The sequence below is a fragment of the Vitis vinifera genome, chromosome 8 (assembly GCF_030704535.1).
Source record: "Vitis vinifera cultivar Pinot Noir 40024 chromosome 8, ASM3070453v1".
Taxonomy (NCBI): domain Eukaryota; kingdom Viridiplantae; phylum Streptophyta; class Magnoliopsida; order Vitales; family Vitaceae; genus Vitis; species Vitis vinifera.
The window spans coordinates 19,320,203-19,344,320 of record NC_081812.1 but is presented as its reverse complement, the minus strand read 5'-3'; the positions used below and the strand labels follow the sequence as shown (position 1 = coordinate 19,344,320).

The 24,118-nt window shown below is 37.9% G+C and overlaps 3 protein-coding genes across 8 annotated transcripts; 1 reads left to right on the top strand and 2 right to left on the bottom strand.

Moving 5' to 3' along the window:
• Positions 1-233: 233 nt before the first annotated feature.
• On the bottom strand, positions 234-8,544 carry LOC100261276 (pyruvate kinase 1, cytosolic). The gene is made up of 16 exons (XM_002283875.5): positions 8,158-8,544; positions 7,872-7,968; positions 7,618-7,715; positions 6,959-7,114; positions 5,679-5,756; positions 5,215-5,346; positions 4,419-4,499; positions 4,175-4,246; positions 3,967-4,056; positions 3,422-3,566; positions 3,103-3,191; positions 2,327-2,422; positions 2,112-2,179; positions 1,808-1,907; positions 1,013-1,072; positions 234-804 (listed from the first exon to the last, which is right to left on the bottom strand). The coding sequence occupies exons 1-16, from the start codon at positions 8,224-8,226 to the stop codon at positions 652-654; spliced, it is 1,584 nt and encodes a 527-aa protein (XP_002283911.1). The 5' UTR covers positions 8,227-8,544; the 3' UTR covers positions 234-651.
• A 509-nt stretch (positions 8,545-9,053) lies between these two features.
• On the top strand, positions 9,054-19,238 carry LOC100264768 (uncharacterized). 6 transcript variants are annotated; one of them, XR_009466453.1, is made up of 8 exons: positions 9,054-10,532; positions 10,873-11,017; positions 11,174-11,227; positions 11,324-11,415; positions 17,402-17,637; positions 17,818-17,988; positions 18,313-18,663; positions 18,746-19,238. XR_009466453.1 is itself a non-coding variant. In XM_002277790.4 (7 exons), the coding sequence occupies exons 1-7, from the start codon at positions 9,604-9,606 to the stop codon at positions 18,408-18,410; spliced, it is 1,725 nt and encodes a 574-aa protein (XP_002277826.1). In that variant the 5' UTR covers positions 9,054-9,603; the 3' UTR covers positions 18,411-19,238. The 6 variants fall into 6 exon arrangements, 3 of the variants coding, with proteins under 3 accessions (XP_002277826.1, XP_059595180.1, XP_059595179.1); XR_009466455.1 differs by having other exon boundaries at positions 18,099-18,663; XR_009466454.1 differs by having other exon boundaries at positions 17,818-17,992.
• Positions 19,239-19,633: 395 nt separating this feature from the next.
• On the bottom strand, positions 19,634-22,168 carry LOC100266483 (leucine-rich repeat receptor-like protein kinase PXC1). The gene is made up of 2 exons (XM_002283821.4): positions 20,618-22,168; positions 19,634-20,502 (listed from the first exon to the last, which is right to left on the bottom strand). The coding sequence occupies exons 1-2, from the start codon at positions 21,987-21,989 to the stop codon at positions 19,823-19,825; spliced, it is 2,052 nt and encodes a 683-aa protein (XP_002283857.1). The 5' UTR covers positions 21,990-22,168; the 3' UTR covers positions 19,634-19,822.
• Between the last annotated feature and the right edge of the window lie 1,950 nt (positions 22,169-24,118).

Genomic DNA, 24,118 nt, shown 5'->3' with positions numbered 1-24,118 from the left:
GCTTGTAAAATTTAAAAACCAACCTTAAAAAATTACTTAACAGGAGATTTAGAGCAAGAAAGGCTATAAACCGGTCAAGTGAGGACCCTGTTTTGCTGTGTTTACATACAAAGCAAACCAAACCATCAAATGTTCTTTTCCTCCACCAAATATGCTCCTGTGGAAATTCAGGGGAAAAAAAAGAAAATCAAATGCAGGTAATCATCAAATTGAATGGCATCCTGACCCACGAGTATGTAAGTAATTTCTAGATAAAATTCCAAACAGGAGCATTACAATTTTGAAGCACTGGAAACCAGTAACTCAGAAAACAGTACCATGACGGATGAAGCCCATTTCATGAGCAAGTCCAAAGATTCAACAAAAGTTGAAGGTTTTATTGGCTCAATACCATGAAGAGCCCATTTCAAGGGCATGAACCTGCAGATGACTTCAATGCTTTGACCAGACATGTCATGTACAAGTTTCCATGACTTTAGTTTTGGCTAAACAACACAAATTGCCCCAGCATATATTCTTACTAAATAAAATCATATGCTCATCTCCAAAACCTCTTATAACTTAGGGTGATATTAACAAAGTTCATCACCATTTCCAAAAAATTTGGAGCCAAAAAAGAAAGAAAAACCAAAAATGTTTTACTATGCAATTCTAATCTTCAAGCTCTATAATCTTGACCACAGATGCATCCCCAACCTTCTGGCAAACAACAACTCGGTCATGTGACTTTATAACTCCTGAGGCCTTCCCATGATCAAGTGCAACCTTCAGAACTGACTCATTTGTTGCACTTGTAGACTCGGCCTGCCAAAATCAAAGTTGGTGAGCATCACATATGGGAATATAACAACACTAGAGAAATTTCAGTTGGTCAAAAATATTAACATTTATCATTATTGATATCACAATTTCCCCCCAAAAAACTGTTGTAATAGAGCTAACCTATCAACAAACCAATATACTATCTTAAAGAAGGGGATCAACAAAAATGTCACATAGAATATAAACTTACAGGATGCCTGGGATCAGCAAGCATGGGGAAAAGTCCTCTGACTATAAGCGATTGCCTTGCCTAACCATTCATTTCAGAAAAGAAAAAAAGATACAACAGATCAATCAGCTTGAATATCAAATCAAGGTAAGCCTATAATTTAATAAGAAAAAAAAATGTGAACAGCCAAGCACAATGCTTTTTTCAATAGGTTGCAACTTTATGGAAATTAATTAGAGAAAGTGACTTCGGCACAAATTTATTTTAAATGCAAAAACAGACTAAATACTGTTAGTTTGTGAGATGCTAGTGGTTTGAGGCGAAATAAAGGAATCCATCTGTAAAATTAGTTTGTGAACACTAATGTTGGTTGTTTGAAAGCAAGGAATGAATCTCTAGGATTAGTTTGTAAATACTGTTAGAATGGATAGCATCTCATTGATTAGTTGTACATCATATTAACAAATACCAAGTACAATATTTTGATTTTCATTGTACATGAGAACCTTTTACAAAAGAATGCTCATGATAGGGCAAAATAAAGAAAAGATAAAGGTTTAACTTTGTCCATGACCAAGTAACTGTTGAAAGCTTAGCATATCCAATGGTAATCCATTGTTTGTAAGAAATGAGACCTCATTAGATCTCAACTGGTTGAAAATTGAAAGAGCATTTCTCTCAACAAGGAAAAAGGACTAATAGGATAAGGGAAAATTTATTCAATTTCCACACCTGGTAAATTCCTGACAAAAAAAAAAGAAAAAAAAAAGAAATGCAGTAAACAAGCTTATAAACAAACTAAAGTCAGGTGCATACCTCAAAGGCACCACTGAAACTCCACTTTAGTTGGTTTGTCTTGAGTCGAGGGATGACAACTGAAAGAACTGGCATTGTTGGCCTATATTTAGCAATCAATCTGCATATGCATGTAATCTAGTTAGAAGCCATTACAGAAGAGTGAATATGAGGAAGTTGCATTTTTTATTAAGAGAATATTAATTAATAAATGGATCCTCCAAGACTAAGCTTGCACACTGAAAGAAAATGGACTAGAAACAAATCATCGAGCTTTCTTGGATATCCAGTACATGCACATCCGTATTCAAACATCCATCTATACCTTGCAGCCCTTCCAGATGAAGTGAAGCAAATAATAACAGATGCCTTGACCTTAATTGCTGCCCGTACCTAGATAATAAGTGAATGATAGGCAATGAGAAACTCAGATTTAAATATACAATATCAATATGAAGAAAATGCAATTAGGACAAATCAATCTAACAACATAATCAATAAAGAAAATAATATTTCAGTGGAAACACTAAAAGAAAATACCGCAGAGGAAGCAATGGATTCCAAGTGGGTCATTGGCTCTCCAACATATTTGACAGTTTTCTTGAAGTAGAGATCTTGATTGAAAACCTTCTCTGCCTGCAAGTCATTTTGAAAGGAAGATCCCCACCCTTAGTAAGAGCTCAGTTATAATATTCCTTGAGAAAAAGTGAAATTATATGGAAAATATAGAACTGCAGCAGGGCATATTTTGTCATCGCTATATTTCAAGTTCCTGGGTATCTAAGATATCCATTCAAGTGGTAGGCCCGGAAAAGGCTGCTTATGATTCAATGCTGAAAACATTATCCTGTTAAAAAAAAAAAAAATCCTATTTTGTGTATGTGCAATAACAAGTTAAAACAATCCTGAAATTTTAATTCTCACTTAAAATGGGGCTGATAATTAAGTGAAGCATTCTAACATATTGTGGAACACTGAATGCACTTTGTGCTAGTGGATTTAAAGATGGCCCATTTGGGCATTCTAACTGAACCATTAAAAAAAAGACATCCATGCCCAAGCAGGAGAAAGCTACAGTAGATATATCAGATGTTCGCAGTTCCTACACAATACTTAAAGATTTAACATGTTAAGATGACAAAAAGTTCACAATTCTTGAAATTCTACAACGTATAAGTTTTGTAGCTTGCAATTGAAAATAAGGCCTTTTTTCCCTTTCTTTTTTTCTTTTTTATTTAAAAAAACATCATTACAATTGAAAGCAAAGTTGCTTAGTAAAAAATGCTCATCCATACGATAGCAAGGAAAAGACATACCTCGGCACATATTTTACCAACGATGGAAATAGTCTCAACAGGATACAATCCTCGCAAAGTCTCAGCCCCAAGAAGAATGGCATCACTTCCTGCACCCATTTCATTATTAGGGAAGAAAGGTCAGGGAGCTTCCATATCAAAGATGTATTGAAATCAAAACAGAGAAAAGGAGATTTAAAAAACAACATATATTCTCTACAATCAAGCCAAGAGAATCCCATAATTAGTAACAATATATTCTCTACAATCAGGAAACTTGAAAGGGGAACCAGTGAAATTAAAAGAATCCCAACCAGTAGTTTGCAGATAAGTGACATACCATCCAATACAGCATTTGCAACATCAGTGGCTTCAGCACGAGTGGGTCTAAGGTTGTCAGTCATACTGTCCACAACACGAGTAATAACTGCAGGCTTCCCAGCCATATTACACTTGTAAACAGCAGCCTTTTGAAATAAGAAAACCTGCAAAATTCACAGTGGACGATTACCAGAAGGTATTGCTGTATCACATAATAAAAGCCAGTAAATGAAATTCATCATTACCAGTCAACTTCCAACTATCTACACTACACCACATGAATTTATTTGGTCATGAAGCACAATTTGAACATGCAAGTAATTATAGTAAAAATCAAGTTTAACCCTTTGTAGTAAATTATTCAGTGGCTCCATTTGTGTTCTTTAACTTAAAAAGTAATCAACAATTTCACTTCCCACACAGAAAATTGAAGGAATAAAAATGATTTTCTATTTCTAAAAACTTTTTGCATGTACAAGTGTCATCTTCTGTAAGCACCCAATTGGTCCTGCAAAACCCAACACATTTTAGAAGCTTGCTTTATTGGAAGTTAAAAAAACTGACCTTCTCAGGTGGAAGATCTATTCCCAAGTTTCCACGTGAAAGGATTATACCATCAGCCTCTTGCAGGATCTCATCAAAATGGTTTAAACCCTAAAAAAGATGAGGAAAAATGTATTATATTAAAATCCTCATAGCACTGCTAGAAGAACTGGATTGCGTTTGATAAGCTTCGTCAATCTCATTTGAGCTAATGATATATGTGGATCACCTCCACATTTTCAATCTTTGCAAAAATTTGAGTCTGATGGAGGTCACCCAACTTAGATAGATGGTCACGGGCCTGTGTTACATAAAAAGGAAGCCTTTCAGTCAAGTTATTTGATCAACCTATTTCGAAGCAAATAATGGAAGAGTGCGAAAAATAAGAAAAGAGATAATTATAGCCTGATAGAAAGCGATGAATTATGAAAAATGCTTCCTATTAAAAAAACAAAATAGAAAACAATTCTTACATGGCGAACATCCTCTGCATGCCTGGTATATGACAGTGAAAGGAAGTCAATTTTGTTTTTAACACCCCATGTACTTATAACCTGAAATCATAATTGATAAAGATAGCTGATAAGAAAGCCACAGCAGAAAGAAAAATATTATTGTGTGACGTGCGTGAGTGGGGGAGGGGGGTGGGCCCCATATGGGAGTGGGGATGGAGGTGTATGCAGTTAACAACATCCATTGTTCAGCTGAAATAGATTCAAATATATTTGATAGAATAAGGAATTTCATTTCATTATCATAACCATGAATTAATTCTTACTTCACCAACATACATATAACTTTTAAAAGGGTCCCAATTTTGGGTTCATGAGTGATGTAAAGTTGATAGATGTGCTGCCATCATTAAGAGTCTGGGTGGATCTAACCTGTGGTTTTTTCTTTTATATTTTATAAACAATTTGAGTGACTGACAACATAAAGGCATCATTTACACTCCATTAATTAGTTCTTGTGCTCCATCTCTACCCTTCAAATGAGAGTGCCCATAAAGTTACTGTATCAAAGTACAGCACCAAAACAAGAAAAACAAATGAAGCTTCAATAGGACTACCAACCTGTATGATAACCAGTGGCAGTGAGCAAAAGCCATACAGCTAAGTCACATCAGATAAATTACATACAAAGTGTTGTTTTTAAGTTGCTTTTCTTCTTTTATTTATATGATAATATTTTTTTTCTCTGCATAAAGCAGGGAACGGAAATGATACAAAGGAGGAAAAAAATAGCATCATAAAATGAGATGGTACTAACCTCCTTATCTTTATCAGATAGAGTAGGCAGATCAATATGAATTTGAGAAACATGCAAAGTGAATAACGACCCAGCCAAAGTTGCAGAATTTTTAATCATACAAACTACATCATCTCCTTTCACTTCAGATACCTGTCCAACACCAGTTAAAAATAATGGTCATACCATCAATCATTATTCAATTCCCAGATTTCTTATAAAGTTTTGTTCACAAGGTAAAAGATTAATAAAAAACTCCTAGTAGGGTAGAATATTAATACAAAACTTTTAGTAACCAGGTCTATTTATAATTTCTATTTAATCAAGCCATCTCAGCTGCAAGCACAACATTTTAAGCCCTCTCATTCCAAAGAAGAAAAGTACAAATTTACAAAGAGAGGAAAAGGGGAAAAGAAAAAACAAAAAAGAAAAGAAAAACCAGGAAAAAAAAATGAAAAAAACTAGACCTATGGTCTTTTTCTTACCTCCAACCAAACAGAAGTAGTTTCACTTCCTGTAAATAGGTATTGACCAACAAAAATGGTGTCTCCCTTCTTTACTGCCTGCAAAACCAAATTGAAGGACTGGTTAAGTGAGGAAACCATTAAAAAAGAGCATAAGTGCATAACCATGAAGCAAGACTATTAGATTATGAGCCTGAAATGTTTCCAAAAAAATTTATCCAATCTATGATCAGTTCGGGGTTTCAGGAACAAAAGATAAGAGGACAATTTCAGGGCAGCAAAGAATGTTATGAAACCTCACTAGCATCATTCTTCCAGTGTTGTTTTGTAAATTTTAGAGCATTTCATATGGGATTGTCCAGTAAAAACTTGTATTTTGATGCAGTTACAAGACAGAATGGATAATCAATCCTTTTTACCCATGTTTACACCTCTGCACATGCTGTGGAATCTAAAATACAATTCCAGAGCCATGACTCCAAACAAGGCAACTACACAACTTATAGCAAACAAGGGCGCTTATTTATAAGTAGAATCTAGAACCTGAGGATTGATTTCCAATCCCCACAATAAGAGCATGACAGATTAGCAAAATGCATGGTGATAAAATATGTTTTCAATAATTATAGGGAGTTCCACAGAAGACACCTGACGTTAGGAACTACAAAACAAAAAATACCACATACAGACATTTTCCAACTCCAAACCAAGCTCTAGATTTTATGAGTTAACAATTTTAACCCTTCATGCCAAATTGTTGATTACTTTAGAAGTTCAAATTTTCAAGTGGAATGAACAATTTTACATCCACTCACATACAACTTTCCTAATCATTGCATACCATCAAATTTATTAAGGACCAAATTGGATTGACTTCTAAGAAACCATAAACAAATCAATAAAATCTTTTGTGCCCATTTGACTAATTTTATTGAAAAAGTTTGTGACTTACCATTTAATAAAATAAAAAAATAAAAAACGGAGGAAAGGACTTAAAATGGAAGCCAAGAAAATGGTACTTTCATAGAAGTTCTAATTCAACATCCCTTTTTAAAAATTATGACTTAGGAAGTTATTTCATGTTTAAAGATATTTTTATGATATCAATATCCCTTTTTAAAAATTATGACTTAGGCTTCAACTGGATGCTAAAGACAAAAACAAGAGCTTATCACAAATAGGCCCAAGTATCAATAAATAGGGATAAATATTATTTTGTACAATAGCCAAATAATTTACAAACAAACAATGGAATGAATGAAAACAATATAATGTGATGCGAGTGATGAGTTTCGTTAAACCTTCGCCAAGCCATTAAAATTGATTGGCAATAGCTCCGAGGAGGCTTCTTGATCTTGATAGGGTGTCAGAACAACAAAACCATCAGCCAGAAGTGAAATAGACTTCTCACATTTATTAACAACCTGCAATTCAGCTCCTACCGTGTCTAGCATAACCTGAAAACAGAAGAATAAAATTATAAATTTGGTTATCCATTCCTTGTTTAAAATTAAAGTGAAAATAAACATACAATAGTCCAAAACCCCATGTTTCACTAGACCTCTATCTGGTTACCAAGAAAACCAAGATGAAAAAAGAAAGTAAATCTTAACCCTATCATATTCCATTGTTTGATTTTCAGCAAACTCAACTGATATCTTTTAGAAAACCAAGTTGAGTTAAAATCTTTTGTTTCTTCAGAAACCAAAAGAGCCACAAAAAATGGTTTTGAAATTTCCTTTTTCTTTTCCCTCCTCCATTTTTTTCTGTACTGAAAGCCAAAGCCATGGTTAGAATCATTAATCATAAAAAATATTTATGTTGGATAGACAAGGTGCGAAAAGTGAAACACATTCCAAAAATCTAGACCACACAAAAAATTGCATGCCAATGAACAAAATCTCTTATTAAAGCACATTTAATGAAAGAAAAAAAAAGAAGATAAAACCCAATCACATACAGCACACAGCTTCTTAGTACTCTTCACAGCCGCCTTCAAATTCTCTAAAGTCTCTTGGTGATAATCGGGGTCTCCCCATGAAAAATCAAAGCGAGCAACTACAAAACAATTCGTAGTAAAACCTCAATACCTCCATAGTTGGAAGCAAAACCAAACCAAACCCTAGTCTGAACATTATTAAAAAAAGGAAAGAAAAAACTCAACAATTTAATGCAAAAACAAGTTTAGGATCAGATATAAACAAAGAACCGTACCAGACATCCCAACTTTGAGGCAACCGGAGATAACCTCCACGGATCGAGACTTGGGCCCAAGGGTACCCACGATCTTTGTCATTGCGGGAAAGAAACTCTGCATAATCACAAAAGCGAATCTAATTAAGACAACTTTGGCGTCAAAAGTCCGAAGCGATTCCACAACACAGATTTCAAATGCTATTCAAAAAGCAGGACGAATAATATTCAACGCAGATCGGTCCATCGCCGTTGCAGATGATGAAAAATCGCCAATACGAAACAATATAAAACCACAAACACTTACGGCCTTCGATGGCTCGAGGATGGAAGCCATACGGATGGGCTCCTCGAGAAGGAGGTGATTGGCATGCATCTTCAACGGCTAAGAATGGAAGGGAACAGCGGAGACGCAGATAGAGGTTTAGAGAGATAAAGTGCTTCGATCGGAAGCAGCGTGAATTGAGCGAAGGGTTTCAATTTTGAATATTTATCCTCCGGATATGCGCTTCTTCTCTGCTTTTCTTTCAGTCCTGCACGCTGTTTTTTTGTCCTATAAACCTTGTTCTATTGCTTGTCAAATTCTCTTATTCACTTTCAAAATATCTCAAACCCAATCTCCTTTGTTTTTACAAAATTTCTTTTTCTCTTCCAATTCCTCAAATTTATCGCGACAAATTGAAAGCTATGGTCTATCTCATATAAAAGAGGTACCTGCCTCTTTTATTATAATAATTTAAAAAAGAAAACTACACGTGTTCGGTGATAGTGCTTCTTGCGCACCAAGAAAGGCCACCATCTACTCTTTGCCCTCACATCTCAAGTCAATTTCTATGGGCTATTCTTTACCGTTTTACTACGTCCGTGGGTTTGCAGTCGGCCCACTGGTTTGGTGCATGGGGTTGGGAACTTTGTAGCCCAAAAAAATCTAGCCTGACTTGTTTGCCAGTACAAACACAGCCCCCTCCACCCAATTCATATTACTGTTGGTATGTCACGTGCCATTCTACCCAAGATATCCAACAACCCCACATGGCATGCACACCCATCATTATTCACGAGAATCATGCCCCATCTACATGTCTCTTTGGTAAACAAGTACTTGCTGATTGGGATATTAAAAATGAAACAAGGTCATCTTTATTATTATTATTATTTATTTCCCACATGCACCGGTGGCTGAGCCACTCTTACATAATTTTTTTTTTAAAATTAATTATATTAGAATAAGATGTCGCATGTTCATAAATGAGAAAGATGTTGACGTATTATCATTATTTTAAATAAGTTTATTTATTTTATGATTTTGAAACAGAAAGAGAAAGTAGTGAGTTTACGAAAGGAACCCTGAAGCAAAAGTACGGGCTTGGAGAGTGTTAAGGGTGTAGGGGAGGGCAGCCTGGTCAATGTATGTGCGGGGTGAGCTATAGGCGGCTATAGCCTTAAGGGTACTAAATAAAGGGGAGAAGCCCACAAGCGCCCGATGAGCAATGCCCAAGACCCAAAACCAACCACTAACGCAACAGCGTCAATTACTGTCCAAAGCAAACGAAGATGTGTTGGTATGGGTCCCACCCATGTGACACCCCACCACCATGCCTACTTAACGGTGCCGTGAGAAGCCGTCACGGTATAACCCAGACCAACTCACGGCACACACCCACCGTTAAAACACCTGATCCTAATTCCATCAACGTCGCATCCTCCTTCACTAACGTCGTCGTTCCCAAAACCCTAACCCTAACGTCCTCCTATGGCGTCGTGCGACGACGACTTCTCTCTCCTCGGTGACGACACCACCCAGACAAACCCTAGCCACCACCACCACCACCACCTACCTCATCACCACCACCTCCACCACCCCCACCACCACCATCAGCCATTTGCTTCTGCCCGGTTTTCTCCTAAGCCTATTCAAATCCACGCGCCACCGCCCCCTCCTCCACAACCCATCCTCAATCATTCTGCCGTCGCCGCTGGTGGTAGTCCTGAGAAGATCGCCTCCGGCGTCGGAGAGGAAGAAGACGATACCGATGGATATACTGACGCCGCGTTCTGTACCCAGGGCGATACCAAGTGTCCGGCGGCGTTTCCCGACGTCAACCCTTTTTCTGAGGAGGATCCGACTCCGTTTGAAGAGGATTCGGATCCGAACAAAGCAAGGGGCAGTGTAAGGAATGAAAAGCGAAAGGATCGGGAGGAGCTCAGTGATGGAGGAACCGCGTGTTGTTACAGAAAACAGAAAATTCCCGGCGGTGGAGCTGTGTCCACCACCTCCACGGCGGCCGGCGGTGGAGAATACAGAAACGAGTATAGGAAGGATCGGGAGGAGTGGAGCGATACGGCTATCGGATGTCTCCTTGAGGCGTACATGGAGAAGTTCACTCAGCTGAATCGGGGAAATCTTCGGGGTAGAGACTGGGAGGAGGTGGCGGCGATAGTGAGTGAGCGATGCGATAAGCAATCGAAGAGCGTGGAGCAGTGCAAGAACAAGGTGGATAATTTGAAGAAAAGGTATAAGTTGGAGAGGCATCGGATGAGTAATGGGGGCGTTTCCGCTAGTCACTGGCCTTGGTTTAAGAAGATGGAGGAGATTGTTGGGAATTCTTTGCCAGTGAAAGCGGTTTCTGATGAAGATAAGAGTATTGTCGCTTCAGGTAATATGCTTCGGCAATCTAAGAGGTATGTATACAGGTGCATGTTCAATTCTCCTTGAAGATTTAATTTTATACATGCTGTTATGTGAACATTTTGTGATCTCTGGGTAGCTTTAGGATTCTTAATGAGGAATCATCTGAGATATGGAAATATCTCATATCTGACGCCTCTATTTACACTGGGTTGATGCTATATGTTTTTTCCCCTTGATATTTCAACTTCAATTTTGTTATTTTGTTTGAAGTTCATATGGTGTCAATTTAGTCAGTATAACTTGTCATGCATATCTGTTCAGTTGATTTTCATGAACCACTGGCAGCGGTGTTGAAATCTTCTGATCAAATATATGATATTTGTTTGGTAGATTTGCAATGGCTACTCCCAGTCCTGTTGGTCAGATAAATAATGTGAAGTCCAAATCGATTTCAAATCCTAGATGGCGGAGAGTAGTCTTCAAAATTAGCGGTGCTGCTCTTGCTGGCACTGGCCCTCACAATATTGACCCAAAGGTATATGGACTCCATTAACCTTGTAGAGAATTGAATGTGATAACCATGTGTACTGGCCACTAGCAAATGAACTGCTTAATCTTGATATGTGTTCGTGATGGAAGCCTGTAGACTGATTTGGTTTTTTTTTTTTTTTTTTTTTTTTTTACTTCTTAGGTGGCCATGTTGATTGCAAGAGAAGTAGCGGTGGCCTGCCGCCTTGGTGTAGAGGTATCTATTTCCATATGATTGACATCTGCAACATGGAGGGTATTCTCTCTCCTCAATTTGAAGTGTAATATGCTTAACTCTTTTGTCATCTCCTAGGTTGCAATTGTTGTCGGAGGCAGAAATTTCTTTTGCGGAGACACGTGGGTAACTGCAACTGGTCTAGATAGACCTACTGCCTATCAGATAGGGTAATGTGTTATTACTAAATTTGTAATGTCTCATGCTCTTCGCATTCTTAATTTCATAACTTTTTTTACTTCTGGTACTTGTTATTTCTGGAGTGAAGCACGTGATTGGTATTTTTTTAATATGCTCTTCAGATTCTTTATTTTAAACTAGGTTTTATCCTTCTATGTTTAGAACAGAAATTTCTGTGTTTTTGTTTCCTTCCTTAAGTCGTAAGACCCTTGATTTACGTCTCCATGGAATTTCTTCCCTAATGGCTAAATGACTAAATTCATCTTTTACTATAAAATGATGAGACTTGTCCTCTTCATACCAAGGGCCGTTCCTTTCTTTGCTGTCCCAAAATTTTATTTTCTCCAATGCTCTTTGTGAACTGACATGTTGCTAAATACCTCTCTATTGCATTTTTTCAAGTCGCCTTTCAAAGCTTGCAACTTCTTCTCAAGCACAAAGCTAGGGTTGCCCCTAAATTCCTTGCTTTGCCACCAAGCCTTGACAAGCTCACCAAACCCCTCCGCTTTCAACCACATGTTTTCAAATCTGAACGATGTCATGCCCTTACTAAGCCCCCCCACAATTGAGCAAGATAGGTGAGTGATTAGGCATAGGCCTAGGAAGTAAAAGTTGAGACACTTAAGGAAAAATAGGCCTCCCAATCACCAAGAATCAAAAGCCAATTCAAGCACAATTTGGAGCATCCATCCTAACCTTCTCTCCATATAAAGGCCTTTCTAAATAACGGTGGATTCACCAATTCAAGCTCATCAATGAACTAAAAAAAAAAAAAACTTCATGGATGAAGAAATTTGCTTGCAATTTCTCTTCTCAAAAAGGAAGCGAATGACATCGAGATCACTTCTTAGGATTGGGACTCTTCCCATATACCTCTAATGAAGCCCAACTCTTTCCACATCTCTTTTCTCTCCCTTCCTCACAAAGGCCCATAAATCCATGAAAAAATTCCAAACAAAACCATCGTCACAATTTTTAAACTAACAAGATATAGAGTAAGCCCTTGACTCCACGTCTACATGATCCACAATTTTGGAATTCCAAGACAATAACATCCCTTAGCATTGAGAGAGGACCATGTCAAGCCCCAACCCACACCCACGCTTCTATCAATTTTAAGGGTCATAGAACTGAATTTGGTTTCCTACAAACAAAGCAAATATGGTTTATTTAGTTATTAAAAAAAAAAAATTCAAATCTTGTTTATTTGAACTCATAGTGGATTTGATCACCTTCTTTTTATTTGGGTCATGCAACCCCCTCACATTCTAAGAGAGAATTCTCAACTTCATAAGTTAACCTCTCTAATGCACCAACAATCCACAACTTCCTCATCTTGTTTTTCATTTTGAGTTCCCTTTCCTTCCTTCAATAGATTCTCATTGGCTTCTTCCTTGAACTAACTAGTTATTGGAACCTTTCCTCACCTCCATAGCTCTAAAAGGTGCACTTAAAGCGTGCCTAGGCCCAAGGCATTATAACTAGGGACCACTCCCTAGTTATAGCGCCTTACTTGCTAAGACACGTGTCTTGTTACAAAGGTGCACCTTGGCACTACTTTACTTTTTCTTTTTAATCACTTTTATTCTTGAAATTTTTATTTGTATATTGAAATTTATATAATTTCATTATTTTTTTGTTGAATGTTTCTTTTAAATGTTTGGAATCATAATTTTTTTTTATTAATTTGATTAGATTGTAGATCATATTTTATAAAATTGATATGCATCATAGGTCAAGTTTTACTTCACTCAGGTGCGCACCTTGTGTTGCCCCGTACGCCTAAGCTATAAGGGACTTTTGTGCCTTAGGTGCATCTTGCGCCTTTTAAAACTATGCTCTCATTTGCTTTTGAACGAATCCTTAGAATGTCATTTTCTTAACCTTCTACTAACACACCCACTTTTATACAAAACCACAAATTTTTTTGTTAACCCAAAGAGAGAACTCTAAGGCAAATCCCTTATTCTCATTCCCTCCAAAATATCATTGGAACCATCCCTTGAGGATAGAAGGATTGTTGAATCCCATGTATGGGTGTCCCTTGACCCTGCATTGGCAGCCTTGGAACTCGGAGGCAGTCCAATTGTGTTTTGTGGAAAAACTATGGTTTGTCCGTCCTTTAACATCATTCGCAGAGGAGCATCAATGGGAAAATTCAACTCAGGCTGGCCCATCCCCTCAGATTTTGGTGAGGGTTGCTCTTGCCCTTTGCCTAAATTTGCCAGCTCTTGTCCTAGACAAAGAAGAAGAAGAAGAATCCCAAGGAGACCCCTGACACCCAAGGAAGCCTAAATATTTGACATAGTTTATGTTGGTTGTCTTGCTTAAAAAGGTGAGTGTGAAATTGGAAAAATCTAAAGAGATTCCCAGTAGGGAGTCACCTAGAAGGAAAGAAATACTTTGATCAAAATTTGCTAGTGAGAAGGATAGATTGTGGAAAAGGGGAAAAGAAAGGGGGGATGAGAGGGGAGGCGGTATGGTGGGTTGGGAGGAGTTCCTTGAACGAAGCATTCTTTAGTTTTTATAGTCTTGCTATCGCCTAATTTGCAAGAATGGTGGATATTTGGGCTGATTAAGAGAGATCAAGGCCATTGAAATCTCTGTTTTAGAAGGCCTTTTTAGGAGTGGAGGCTGTGAATTTCATTGGGAATGAGAGAATGCTCTCTTGTGGAGTGGTAGAAGAAGGTAGGATTCCAAGTTACATATTTGTACCATTCAATGTGCTTGAGGGATCTTTCTTTTTCCTTGAAAGAGATGTGTGGGGTTTTTAACAATAAACCGAATAATGAGGAGGGGGTGGTCTCATGAATAAGGGTAATCTTTGTAGAGCTAATGTAGAATCAGCAAACAAAAAGCTTGATTGTTGCAGGACATGTTATTTTTATTTCTAGAATTCAGTGGGTTCTTCTAGAATCAATACAATGTCTCTTGTTTGGTTGGAAGGCTTGGGAAGATGTGGTGAATTAACTCCTTGTTGCCCTTTTTTGGTAAATTTTGAAAAAGCTTCACTATCATATTTTCAATGAGGTTCTGATAAAAAAAACAAATATTTTCAATGAGGTGGAAGTATTGATTGGAGATTAAAAGAGGCATTCATCAAATCCCTTAGGGAGTGGTATAGAGTCCCCATTGGGGATGGTTAATTGCTCTTTGCTTGATTTTATTGATGTCCTATGTAGAATATGGTTATCGTATAGTTTCCTATTTTCATTTTTATTATTGTTTCCTTTGTATCCTTCTAGTGCACATGGTCTATTTTGCTAGGTGGTAGATGATATATCTCTATTTGCCTATGAAAAAAGAGAGAAAAAAAAAAACACCGAGGTTGGCTTTTATGAGCTATCTCTAAAAAATGTTAAAGAAATCGACAATGTTTAAGCACATAAATTAAGTGAAGGGAAGAAACTCTTCTTTGAAGCTATTTGGGAATCTATTTGTGATCAAGTTGAGTAAAGAGACACTAGAAAGAGAGAATATTGTCAGAAGTTAATCTTTTATTTCTTTTTTTATGCTTGTTTAACCTCAAAGGTTAGGTCTCTATATTAGTAGACTTTTTTACATGACTTCTTTTTTTGATAGGTTGGACTTTTTTACATGACCTATAGCTTATTATGTTGCATACATAGTTGTTAACTCATAAATTGTACAGTGTATCGTATTGTCTCTTGTATTTTATCATCTCATGCATTATAATTTTTTTCCATAAAAATAAATAAATGGAAAAAATATGCATACATTTTACACACACAAAAAGAAACCATATGCATATTTTATTTATTTATTTATTTTTTATGAAAAAATTTATAATACAAGATAAAATTCAAGAGACAATACATATATGAAATCTATATATGTCAAAGACATGAAATTTAGAGTGATGTAACCAATTCCATTAAAGGCAATATGATATAAAAAATTAAACTGTCATACCGTATGAAAACATTGTGAATTAGAGTGTTGAAATCTTCAATTTAAAAATATGAATTTAATGCATAGGCTCATCATGAAATCCACAAAACTAAGCTTTTTGAATTTTTAACCCAATAGCTAAGCATATATTTATATGTATTGTTGTTATATATATATATATATACACACATCTTTATGTGTCATTTGTCATCATTCCTTTGACATTGAAAAAATTCCCACACCTCCTCACAAAAAAAGGGGGAAAAACTTATATATTAGGTAAAAGATTTTATTCTTGATGATTTTCAATGTTAACATTCAAAATATTTAAATGATATGTATATACATATTTTTTTACTAGAAACCCAATTGATCTTTTTTATTAATTAAAAAGATCAAGAAGGATGAGACATTCATTTAAATGATAATTCACCAGCATTCATTTCAAATATATTTGGTAAATGTTTTTATTTACTCTAACTTTCAATGTCAACATTCAAATTCAAATGATGATTCACCAACATTCATTATGAGAATAAATTTATATAACTATCAATATTTCATGTGTGTGTTCAATAGCAAGTACATACCTTTTTCATGTTAGCTTACTTTACCATTTTCTTCTTATTTTATGATCAATTCTAAGATTAAAGTACATTTTAAACATTTAATATGATAATTCTTTTAAGATTTTTTTTTTGGAATTCAATTTTTATTTTAAATTATGAAAAATAACTAAAGGTTTATGCATTGTTCTATTACGTTTCATATCATGCATCATTGTATTTGCATCGGAAAATACACTTAAGATGAGATATGGATCAATGATATGTATTGATTTACATAAAAATAAAAAAAAATAAAAAATCATTGAATCATTTGGTCATACTGTTTTGTTGTTTTGTATTTTGTTTGGTAAGTTTTTAACAACTATGCTTGCATATGTATTGTGAAGCATGAATGCTTCAACTTGCAATGTGGCACTTGTCAAGATTACATGATAAGAGTGTGAGTTGTGATACCGAGACTTTTCAACTTTTACTCAATATACTAGCATCAACATGATATAACAAGATTGTGGGTGTGGGATCATGGTTTTAAAAGGCAAACTTAAGCGAACCTAGGCTCAAGGCACAACCTCTCCCTAGTTGTAGTGCCTCGCATGTCAATATATGCACCTTCTTGATGAGGCACGCCTTGTCTCCTTTACATTTTCTTTTTAAATAAAATTTCTAATTGTATATTAAAATTCATATGATTTAATTACTTTTTTGTTGAATGTTTCTTTTCAATGTTTGAAATCTTAAAATTAATATGCATCTTAGACCATATTTTACTTCACTCAAGTGCGCACCTTGAGTTGCAGCTCTGTTAGACTTTTGTGCCTTCGGTGCACCTTGCCCCTTTTAAAACTATGTGTTGGATCCTTTTCAGATCCCTTTATTTTGGTTTTAATAGATTTCTAATTAATGTTTTTCTTTATCATTTCATATCTAAGTGCTATTTAGTATATTTTTTCAAATGAGTCTCCCTATCCTCAAATTTGAGATGTAAAGGATCAAACACCTAGCACACACTCGCACCCAACACTTGTATTTGAACCCATGCAACATAGGGTATGGTTGTGTGATCTTTGTCAGATACTCTTATTTTACTTTAGTGTTGACTATTTTGATTTTATCTTTTTAAATGGGGATGAAAGAGAAGAAAGCATTTGTTTTCTTTAAGGGTATGTATTTTTCACTTCTAATTGAATTTTTTTTCCTTCTATTATGTTATATTCAAGAACCCTTTTTCACCTGAATCCCCTATTCTAAAATTTGAGATTTGAAGGATCAGCCACTTGTAAACACTCCTGCACCGGACACTTATATGGGCCCATAATCAACCCACCTAACATAAGATTCACCATTGTTTTCATGTTTTTTACATTAGCTTGTTGCAGAGGTTATTTCTTCCACTGTTTGCTGTATGTGATATTGCCAGATAAATTTTGATTTTATTTTTTAAAGTTTGTGGTTGGTCATGAACTAAACGAGTGGTAAATTTTGCAATTCTGACCAGTATGATGGCAACTGTCATGAATTCTATATTGCTCCAGTCAGCCTTAGAGAAGATGGGTGTTCAGACACGTGTGCAAACCGCATTTGCAATGCAGGAGGTTGCTGAGCCATACAGTCGGCAACGGGCAATCCGACACCTTGAAAAAGGAAGAGTTGTAATATTTGGTGGTATTGGTGCTGGCACTGGAAATCCACTCTTTTCCACTGATACAGCTGCTGCTCTTCGAGCTTCAGAAAGTAGGGTCTTTCCCCATTCACAGGGCTCACATTAACCTTTTTGATTGATTGAAAATGCCAAGTTTTATTTAATTTACCTAGTCTGAGTGCGTATGTGGGTGTCCCACTTTTGAGATATGTGCTCTTTTTTGTTTCTATTTCTCTCAGTTTTGCATTATCTGGAACACTCTTTTGCTGCAGTTAATGCTGATGCAGTTCTCAAAGGTACCAATGTAGATGGTGTTTATGACTGCAACTCCAGAAACAATAATGTTACATTTGAGCACATTTCCTTCAGGGAGTTGGTTTCCAGTGGTGCTACCTCCATGGACATGATGGCCATGACATTCTGTGAAGAGAACAGAATTCCTGGTTGGTATATTTGCTCTATCCTATTGGTACTCATATTCCATTTCATTCTGCTAATTTATGTGTCACATCAAGATGAATAGAGTTGTTTCTAATTATGTGCTTCACATCAGGGTCAATAGAAGTATGAATGTTTCAACTATTCACCCTGTTGTTGAGAAAGGAGGGAAGTATATAGGATATCATGCTTTGATGTGATTAGCCATCAGTCTAAACTGGAGGCCAGAGAGTAGCCAAACCCTTTGAGGGAAAGGATGGAATTATGTCATTAAATTTTCTTTGGTTTGTTTGGGACCTGTAACAATTTAATTATATTTCTATGTGCAGTTGTGGTTTTCAACCTTCTTGAGCCCGGAAACATTTCAAGAGCATTGTGTGGGGACCAAGTTGGTACACTGATCGATCAAACGGGAAGGATTAGTTAAATATTCATGAAGCATCTACTTTCTCATGCATCAACTTCAGAACCTCCTACCATATTACTGTTCAGCAGTCCCTTAAAGTAAATGGTGGAGGGCCGCCTACATTCCACACCTGAGTGCTTCACCATTGGGGTTTGAACTAATTTCAGTAAATGATTCCCCTGATTTTCAGCCTCTAAAATGCATGAGAAAGGTGGATTTGAGTTTCTATGACAGTCTTAACATGCACGATGCTAGTAACTGATTGTTTACAAAGGTAACTGCCTGATTGATGGTCTACTTCACTGTTATGGAGTTTCCTCTTGTATTTTCATATTGTAAATTGCATTAATTTTCAGAGAATCATTAGTTGGAGAACAGAGTTAGATGCAGATATGTTGATGACTGAGTGTACTGAAAGTGGTGTACTGACAGTAGTTTTGAAAATGAGATACAATAGAAAGTTGTGGCAACTGGACAATGATACACAGAAGTATGTGGAAATTCATGTTTTTTTCTCCAATGCATCTCTTTGTCGTGCGGATGGTGTTTTGAAACATAAAAAGAAATGGTAAAAGATGCTAGAGCTGGAAAAAAGCTGGTATTGATGTACTCCGCACGTGATAATTGGTTCTCTATGTCAAGCACATTCCTGTAAAATGACTATTTGGTGTTTTGCGTTGTCTACGCAACACTGTGATGTCTAGGGCTTTTGATATCATAGATTTGGGGGGATTGTATCTCACTATTTTTTACTCTTAAAAGATTTTCTGTTTGATTATATGGGAAATGAGAAATGAGGAACTATTGTTATTCGAGGGTAATGTAATTTTAAAGTATTTATGACTTCCATATCTTATTGTGAGGTGAAAATAATCAGATCAAATCTCTTATTTATTAGGAACATAAAGATTAGATTAATAGCATAATGGCTATCTTCAGTGGTGGTGAATGTTATTTATGCCTTTTGCTTTTATGGATGCACCCTTGGATGAGGAAGAGACGTTTGCTGCGTGGCCAAGTGCAAGTTCGGCTGAAACTGTGGGGAGTGATACATGTGAACCGGCTTGTCGTTGATTGTAGTTCCTGAGACAATCAGTCGATCAAGTTGCTACCATCCATCCTTGAAGATTTAGACCTTTTTTTCTTGGGAAACAACTAATAACTAATTCAAATGTCAAAAATTACATTACATGGGAGAAGACTAAATAAAACTATATTGTTGCCTAGTTGGTGAAATCATCGGATCTCGCCACCTGCAACAACCAGGAAGCATAAAGCTTATAAACATTACAAGCAAAATGGAACACAGGAGAAAGCATAGCCTGAAGAAGAGGGCCAGGAACAGCAACAATTTGCAGTGAGGGGATGCAAGTGAGAGGGGTAGGTGATGGAGCAATCATGTAGTACATTCAGCAGCATCAGCCAATCAAGGATCAGTAGCCGGCTAACCCATCTTCGGTGGTCGCCAGTGAAGGTGAAAGTGAATTGCGTGATTCGTCATACTCCTCTCCCAAAGGAGATTGCTCCACCCTGATATCCTCGATCATCTTGGCCACTTCCGACATGGTAGGCCTCTTTTCTGGTTGTGGCACAACACAGGCCATCCCCACCTGAAGCATTGCCACCAGCTCTTCCTCGATGTTCTTGTACCTCAAAAGTTCTTGATCGAACACCTCTGCTGTCCATTCATCCTTTACAACCGATCTAACCCACTTTGGCAAATCCACCCCTTGTTCCTCTTCTTCCACACGAGGACGACTTGGGGAAGGATACTGTGATGGAGCTCTCCCAGTAAGTACTTCTAACAACAGCACCCCAAAGCTGTACACATCCGCCTTCTGAGAGAGCCTCTTGATTTCCAACTGCTCCGGAGCACGGTATCCTCCCAGTCTTGCAGTGGCGTGAACTGGGTTCAAAAGCAGTGCCAACCCAAAATCAGAAATGCAAGCCACACCATTTTTATCAAGCAGTATATTGGAAGATTTGACATTCCCATGAGGTATTTTGGATGCTGTGTACTCTTCATGAATTCGGGCAAGGCCTCGAGCAGCCCCTAACACCAAGCTAATCCTTGTAGTCCAGTCCAAGGGAATTCTTCCTGGACCTCGGTTTCCTAATTGCATTAACAAGATCAAGTGTCAAAAAATGCTTATCCAACCCACCACATCAGAGAATAATAATTAAAAAAAAAAAAGCGTAATATTGATCGTGTGGTTCTAGATACCAACCATGAAGAAGAGAATGCAAGCTCCCATTGGGGAGATAATCATACACTAGGAGCTTTTCTTCCTTGGCATAATAGTAGGCTCTGAAGCGCACAATGTTGGGGTGCTTAAGCTTCCCAATCACATCCATATACTGCTCGAACTCCTTCCTCGCGCATGGGTTTGCATCCTTTAGCCTCTTCACAGCTACTGTGCACCCATCATCCAGCACCGCCTTATACACTGTCCCCAGGCTCCCTTTCCCGAGCATTTCAGCTGACGCCCTCAGCAAATCCTCCAGCTCAAACTGCTTCCTTCTATCAAAAAACACAAGCTTGCTTCGATCAGTGGCGTTGGTCCCATCGCTGTCTGCTCCACCTCCATTGCTTGCATACACCTTCTTCTTCTCGCTAGCAGAGCTGCTCCCACTTCTCCTTCTCCTCCCACCCTCACTACCCGCCTTTGAATTCGAACTGCCCTCCCTTGAATACCTCCCACAATAGTATGCAACAACGAATGAAGCAACTACCAGCAATAGCACTGAATTGGCTATCACAATTGCCACAATCGCTCCCGGGCTTAGCCCCTTTCGAGATCGTTTCTTCTCCGCATCAATTATTGGTGCAGAGGGCAACGAGCTAGGGTTTGACGGAACTGTTTGGGCAGAAGCGGCCGTCGGGGAAGCCTCCGTGAACGAACAAGCGGGCAAAGGGCTCGACCCGCATAGCCCTTCATTCCCCTGAAAGCTCCGGTCACCGAATTTCTTCGCCATACCTTCGGGTAAGTGCCCGTAAAACCCATTATTAGACAAATTCAACTCTTTGAGATTCGGGAGAGACGCCGAGAGATCCGGGACTTGACCGGAGAGGACATTGTTTTCCAGTCGAAGAGTGAGTAGACGAGGCAAGCTGGAGAGAGACCCCGGAATGGGTCCACGTAGATTGTTGTCGGAGAGGTCCAGCCGGAGCAATCGCCTGAGTGAGGAAAAATCTGGCGGAATTTCACCGGAAAAGTCGTTTCCAGCGAGGTACACAAGTTTGAGATTGGTGCAATTAGCGATGGGCAAAACAGTGCCGTTTAGACGGTTGCCCTGAAGATCAAGAATTCGTAGCTGGTTGAGACCGGAGAGGGCGTCTATGGGGCCACGGAGAGATAAAGAAGGTAGAGAAAGAACGGCGACTCGACCATCGAAACAACGGACGCCACGCCACACGCCAGAGCAGGCGTCAGCGCCGGTCCAGTTGGAGATGAGAGTGCCATGGACGTCGGTCTGAGAGCGGAACTGAGAGAGTGCAAAGGTATCGTTAGAGAGAGACAGAGAGGGTGAGAGGAGGAGAAGGAGAGAGAAAGAAAGAGAGAGGAAGGAGAGGGAGAAAGGCAACGCATAAAACTCCATGTGTTAAGTGGGAGGAGTTGGGCGGGAAGAGGGTGGTGGAGAGTGTTTTAAAAATATGGGGTTTAAGAAAAGTTGAATCGTAGGGAGAGAGACCCCGTCCCCATCTCTCCCCCCTTCTCTCTCTCTATACTTATGTTCATGGTTTTCTGTCTTACTTAACAGTGGGTGTGGTTATGATTAAAGGAAGGTGACAATAAGGTGGAGGATGGTTGCTTGAATGATTGCTGTTCTCCACTCCTACGGAATGGAATGAGTAAAAGCTAAAAAGGTATCCTCATCCCTTCTGGGTTTCTTTCTTTTTCCTCTTTTTCTTTTTTACCTATTACAACTGGGGTCCCTGCATTTTTGAATCTCAATCATGGCCTTTGATTACCCCACTCAATCTCTCTCTTTCTTCATCCATATAATTAACTACATATATACCCTATACCCACCCCTACTTGCAGTTTGGGTGTACATGAGGAAGCCCATCCCTTCTTCCTCCCAACACCCAAATCCCAGCCCTTATTCGGATCGACCAAGAATTGGTATCACCAACCTAGTTTTTATGGATCTACCCAAGTGACTATGCAGGTTTTTAACTGCGGTTTGACAACGAAGTCTACGTCTCTGACTCTGTATAGGTACTAAATATTGGATCAACCACATTTTCACAACACAATTGACTTTTCCGACATGTAGGTGTTGCACCCACCAAGACATTATCACGAATCTCCTTTTGTTTTTTTACTTTCTCTTTTTTACCCATGGATGTTGCACTTTATTTTTCAAAAAGAAATGCTTGATTTCTTCAAGGAATAATATTTAAGCGGACAGAATGTTTAGGTTTTAAGTGAACTTGTTAATTTGGTGGTGCCTCAGGCTATGGTATGGAGTATGGACCGCCTACATGGACACGTCGCACATGGTCCGTGCTAGCATGTAAGAATCAAAGCTTTCTCCAGTATGTACTAATATTCAATTAGACATGGACATGATGTTTTAAAAGCTTTTTCATAAAGAGAAGTAAATAATTCGATACCCTATCATTCATTTCTCAACTTTGAGTGATAGGAAAGCAAAGTTGCTCCACCAACCCAAGAATAATGAACAAAGATAGAACCCCTAAGCTAACATCAATAAACCGCTGTCATATCATTCTTTTTTTTCCTTTTTCATAGACAGCAATAGTATGACAGACGTAACTATGCCAAATGATAGAAAAATTTTCTCCTTGTTTGTTTGTTTGTTTAATTTTTTCTCCTTGTGGGCTTTTGGTATATGGTCTACACTATGTAGCTGATATATAGGTCAATTGGTCATGACATCTGTGCAGTTGCTCACTTCGAAAATAAAAAACAAGATAAAAGCTGGCTCTTTCGTTGTCAAGTATCCATGTAGTCTGGAGCCTTGTCTTTAGTTTGAAGATCAAACTCTCTGTAGCTAGTTTGGCGCTTTCCCTTTTAAGTCCCACTGCTAAGTGTCAATGTCCATCTCCCTCCTCTTCTGATATGATCATCTCTTCCCTCATTCCTTATAGATTTCTACAAGCTAAGGTCAGCAGGTTACAATACCCAAACTCTACTCATACACAGAAAATTCATCTGTATTCTATACAGGGTTATACCCTCAGGAACTCTCTAAACCGTCCTTACACTGGATTATCAACCACAGTTGAAAAAACTCTAATCTCTATATACACTCCTCTCTAAACCAAGAAGCAGTATTAGTTGCAGAAAGCTTTACGTATGAATGCAAATACTAGTAACATGCCAACATGGAGTGAGTGAGAGTGGTATAGAAAGAAGAAAGAATCTGTAAAGAAAGAGTCAACTTTTTCAAATAAACTCTGGAATATAGATGAATTCAAATAAAAGAAGTCGTGGGAGTATTTTTCCCCTCAATTCTTTGAGGCCACATGGTGGGGGCCCATCAAAGGGACAAGCTCATTTCTCGGCATTCGTCCTCACGGGTACAGTGATGCTGTCGGAGAAAGCGAAGGAAACAACCTCAGCTTTTGTTTATCCTTCTTTTCTCAGAAACCCAACAAAACAGAAGGTGAGAGATTGAAGGCGGGATTGGCGTTCTAATCAAAGTCTTCATGGTTCTCTCTAGCTGGCCTCAACCAATAACCATCCAATTTCTACATA

What these genes read in the sequence shown, in the direction of transcription:
- LOC100261276 (XM_002283875.5), bottom strand. Translation starts at nt 8,226, where the DNA reads ATGCATGCCAATCACCTCCTTCTCGAGGAGCCCATCCGTATGGCTTCC. An exon ending in TCCTCGAGCCATCGAAGGCC is followed by an intron (nt 7,969 to 8,157) that starts GTAAGTGTTTGT and finishes GTGATTATGCAG; the next exon opens with AGTTTCTTTCCCGCAATGAC. An exon ending in CTACTTCTGTTTGGTTGGAG is followed by an intron (nt 5,347 to 5,678) that starts GTAAGAAAAAGA and finishes GGTGTTGGACAG; the next exon opens with GTATCTGAAGTGAAAGGAGA.
- LOC100264768 (XM_002277790.4), top strand. Translation starts at nt 9,604, where the DNA reads ATGGCGTCGTGCGACGACGACTTCTCTCTCCTCGGTGACGACACCACC. An exon ending in CTCACAATATTGACCCAAAG is followed by an intron (nt 11,018 to 11,173) that starts GTATATGGACTC and finishes TTTACTTCTTAG; the next exon opens with GTGGCCATGTTGATTGCAAG. An exon ending in CCTACTGCCTATCAGATAGG is followed by an intron (nt 11,416 to 17,401) that starts GTAATGTGTTAT and finishes AATTCTGACCAG; the next exon opens with TATGATGGCAACTGTCATGA.
- LOC100266483 (XM_002283821.4), bottom strand. Translation starts at nt 21,989, where the DNA reads ATGGAGTTTTATGCGTTGCCTTTCTCCCTCTCCTTCCTCTCTCTTTCT. An exon ending in CTTGCATTCTCTTCTTCATG is followed by an intron (nt 20,503 to 20,617) that starts GTTGGTATCTAG and finishes TAATGCAATTAG; the next exon opens with GAAACCGAGGTCCAGGAAGA.